Source organism: Etheostoma spectabile, unplaced genomic scaffold, assembly GCF_008692095.1.
Source record: "Etheostoma spectabile isolate EspeVRDwgs_2016 unplaced genomic scaffold, UIUC_Espe_1.0 scaffold433, whole genome shotgun sequence".
Taxonomy (NCBI): domain Eukaryota; kingdom Metazoa; phylum Chordata; class Actinopteri; order Perciformes; family Percidae; genus Etheostoma; species Etheostoma spectabile.
Genome location: NW_022605608.1, coordinates 179,939 through 183,037, shown reverse-complemented (window position 1 = coordinate 183,037; position 3,099 = coordinate 179,939). Strand labels below are relative to the sequence as shown.

Genomic DNA, 3,099 nt, shown 5'->3' with positions numbered 1-3,099 from the left:
CATTGATTTTTTTTTTTTTTTTTTTATGTATTTGGAGTGAAGCCTAAATCACATCCATGTAGCCCCTCCTCTTTCTGCTGCAAATGCAACGCTGACGAAGAGCCACAACACCAGAGAGCTGGGAATCAGTCTGACACCAAGCACAGAGGAAGACAGAGGATCTCCAGAGAATAGACGAGCCCAAGAAGAGATCAAGGATAAACTCACTTCTTGGGACTGTGCCAATAGGAGTAAAGGATTGGACCAATGCTTTTGCCTCTGTAGGATTGTCTTCCTGTGTTTGTGAGTAAAGACTGTAAACTAAACAGTTTTTCTTCCCTGTAAAGTGGATCCTTCCTCACTCTGGAGAACACTTTTCCTTTCTGTACTTTAGCACAATGGAAGCTTCAGGCTGTAAACAGTCGAGTCCAGTTCATGCTTTAGAAAAGGTAAATGTTTGTGTTGTTAGTTGAATAATTTATGTCAGTGATAACAATGGTTGAACCGGTGGGGTTTGTGGCAGCATGGAGAGCCCAGTTCCCTGAGTCTGATCCCCCTTGCATGGAGCTGAACTCACTGGGGAACATTGAACAAGAGCTGGACAAATGCAAGACCTCTATCAGGCACTTGGAGAAGGAAGTAAACAAGGAGCGCTTTCGTATGATCTACCTGCAGACTCTGCTTGCAAAAGAGAGGAAGTCTTATGATGGGCAGCGATGGGGATTTAAAAGCACGCCACAAATGAATGATGGAGACCTGCCCAGTGGCCAAGACAGCCATGGGCCCCACACAGATGAGGCCCCAGTGGAGGAGCTGCAGCAGCAGAGAGAGCCGGGCAAGACAGCCAGGTGTAAGCCACATCCAGAAGGAGAGGTGGTTGGTGCGTCCTCAGCCAAACACCAAGGTGGGGAGTCACCTGTCCGCCAGGAGTCAGAGATTCCTGACTTCCCACCGTGCACAGGCTCGGTGGCAGCTCTGAGATCCAACTTTGAGTGCATCAGGAGGGCCAACTCTCACTCAGCCGGAGACGGCAAGGGGTTGTCGGTGAGGAGCGTCCAGGAGAAACCTTTCTATGTGAACATGGAGTACCATCACGAGCGAGGGCTGGTCAAAGTCAACGACAGGGAGGTCTCAGACAAGATCAGCACCCTGGGCAGTCAGGCCATGCAGATGGAGCGCAAGAGGTCCCTGCACTCCCTCCCAGGGAACCTGTCGGCCGCCACGGGGGACATCGGCAAGGGTGTTCAGAGAGGCAGATCCACCGAGGGGAACTACAGCTTCAACGGGTCATATGAAGACGCCGAGGTCAGCTCACACTTCCTGAAAGACAGTGTCATGCGTTCCACTGGGGGGAAGTCTGAACAGCAGTCAGCGGAGTGCCAGCCTTACACCAGTGTGTATGTTGGGGGAATGATGGCTGATGGGGACACTCGAGTCATCCACATTAGGGACCACAGCATAGAGGAGGATGCACACCTCACCTGGCCGAGACGCTCCTACTCTCCCGGCAGCTTTGACGACGTAGGAGGAGGCTACACGCCAGACTGCAGCTCCAACGAGAACTTAACATCCAGCGAGGAGGACTTCTCCTCGAGCCAATCCAGCCATGTGTCTCCCAGCCCCACCACTTATCAGATGTACAGGGAGAAAAGCCGCTCACCGTCCCAGCACTCCCAGCAGTCCTTTGACAGCAGCAGCCCTCCCACACCCCTGTCACAGAAACGCCTGAAGCAGCAGGTGATTGTGTCTGAGGCCTCCATAATTGGGGTCAGTAAAACGGGCCAGATCTGGCCCAGTGATGGGGACTCCACCACGTCCAGCAGGACCTCTCATGACAACAGTGTTCAAGGAGATCTGGGTAGGTCTGCACGACACACTGCACAACACGGATGATTCATCAAAGCCTTTCATTTTCAGGATTAAAAACAGAAAAGTATTTTTAATGGGTAGAGATGATCAAGTACTAAAAAGCACATTAAAGGCCCTCTAATCCCTGTCTGAAAGATGTCTGTGCTTGCCTTGAAAGATGTCTGGCCTTGATCTAAAATAACTTATGTGTCAAATGCACCTAATATTTAGACCTCATACACTCAATCCTTACTAAAATGTATAGTGGAGACATGAATGTTATACACTTTATTTTTTAAAACACACTTTCTTGTTGGATTTTTCGCCATTTTCTTGACAGGTTTACTTGAGCGGATCTAAGCTGTTATGATTGTAGTGGCCTACAAAAAAAAAAAAATCCTGTTCATTTGATCTCCTCCCAGCTTTTATCCGTATTGAGTGTCAGAATGGTTAACAAATTCCAGTTAAGCGGGATTCGACTTGGCACAAAGAATAAACAGGTAGGAGCCTGTAAAATGTCAGCCTGTCAGGATGGGGTTGGGATTGTCAAGATGGACTTTACATACACAGATTCTACACAACAGTTACCCAGCGTTTTGCACTTCTTTCAGGAGTGTTTTCTTTACCCTTTGTAAGCAGGCCTGCCCTCTCTTTTTCACCCCCTTCTGCTCTTCGGCCGCTGAGTGCTGCAGCGCTCTCACAGAGATGCTCTGACCGAGACAGCGGCGGCCCCGGGGCTTCCCAGTCGCTCGGCCCTGTCGACCCTGAGTGTTTTTGTGTCAGCACACATCAGCGTTGTTGTCCTTGGTGCCGAGTAATTAACTTAAAGGGGTTCGTCTAGCGTGATCAATTTAGGGAGGCTCTTTGTTATGAGTGGCGGGTAGGAAAAAAGCCCTGACAACTCACTCAAAAAAGAGGATCGAGGGGCTTAAAGTGTGTCATGCGACTATCAATCAAAACGCCTTGCCATTGGTGTTTCCTGTTGTTATGTGTGAACACAATAGGGGAATCACTCATTAAGCCAGAGTATTGACATGTTAACAATATAACAATGTTAAGTGGGATAAGGAGAGTGGTCTAGGCAGCTTAGTATTGCCAAGGACAGAAGGAGAGGCGGTTGTGCGTGTTCCTTTTGCAAGAACATTTGTCATATTGAACGACACACAAGGACACGAGGATATTGTTGTTGGTTGAGGCCAAAGAGGGATTGGGATACACAGCAAATATTAAGGATTGGAGCTGGAAAATTGTTTGCCTCTACCCCCAAAAGAA

The 3,099-nt window shown here is 48.8% G+C and overlaps 1 protein-coding gene across 1 annotated transcript in view; it reads left to right on the top strand.

The window, feature by feature from the left end:
• LOC116686648 (breakpoint cluster region protein-like) overlaps positions 1 to 1,872 on the top strand; it is a 2,454-nt gene extending 582 nt beyond the window's left edge. The window contains exon 1 of the mRNA XM_032511665.1: positions 1 to 1,872. This exon is cut by the window's left edge and continues 582 nt beyond it. Within this exon, the coding sequence (XP_032367556.1) occupies positions 460 to 1,872 (1,413 nt within the window). The 5' untranslated portion in view covers positions 1 to 459.
• Positions 1,873 to 3,099: the final 1,227 nt, after the last annotated feature.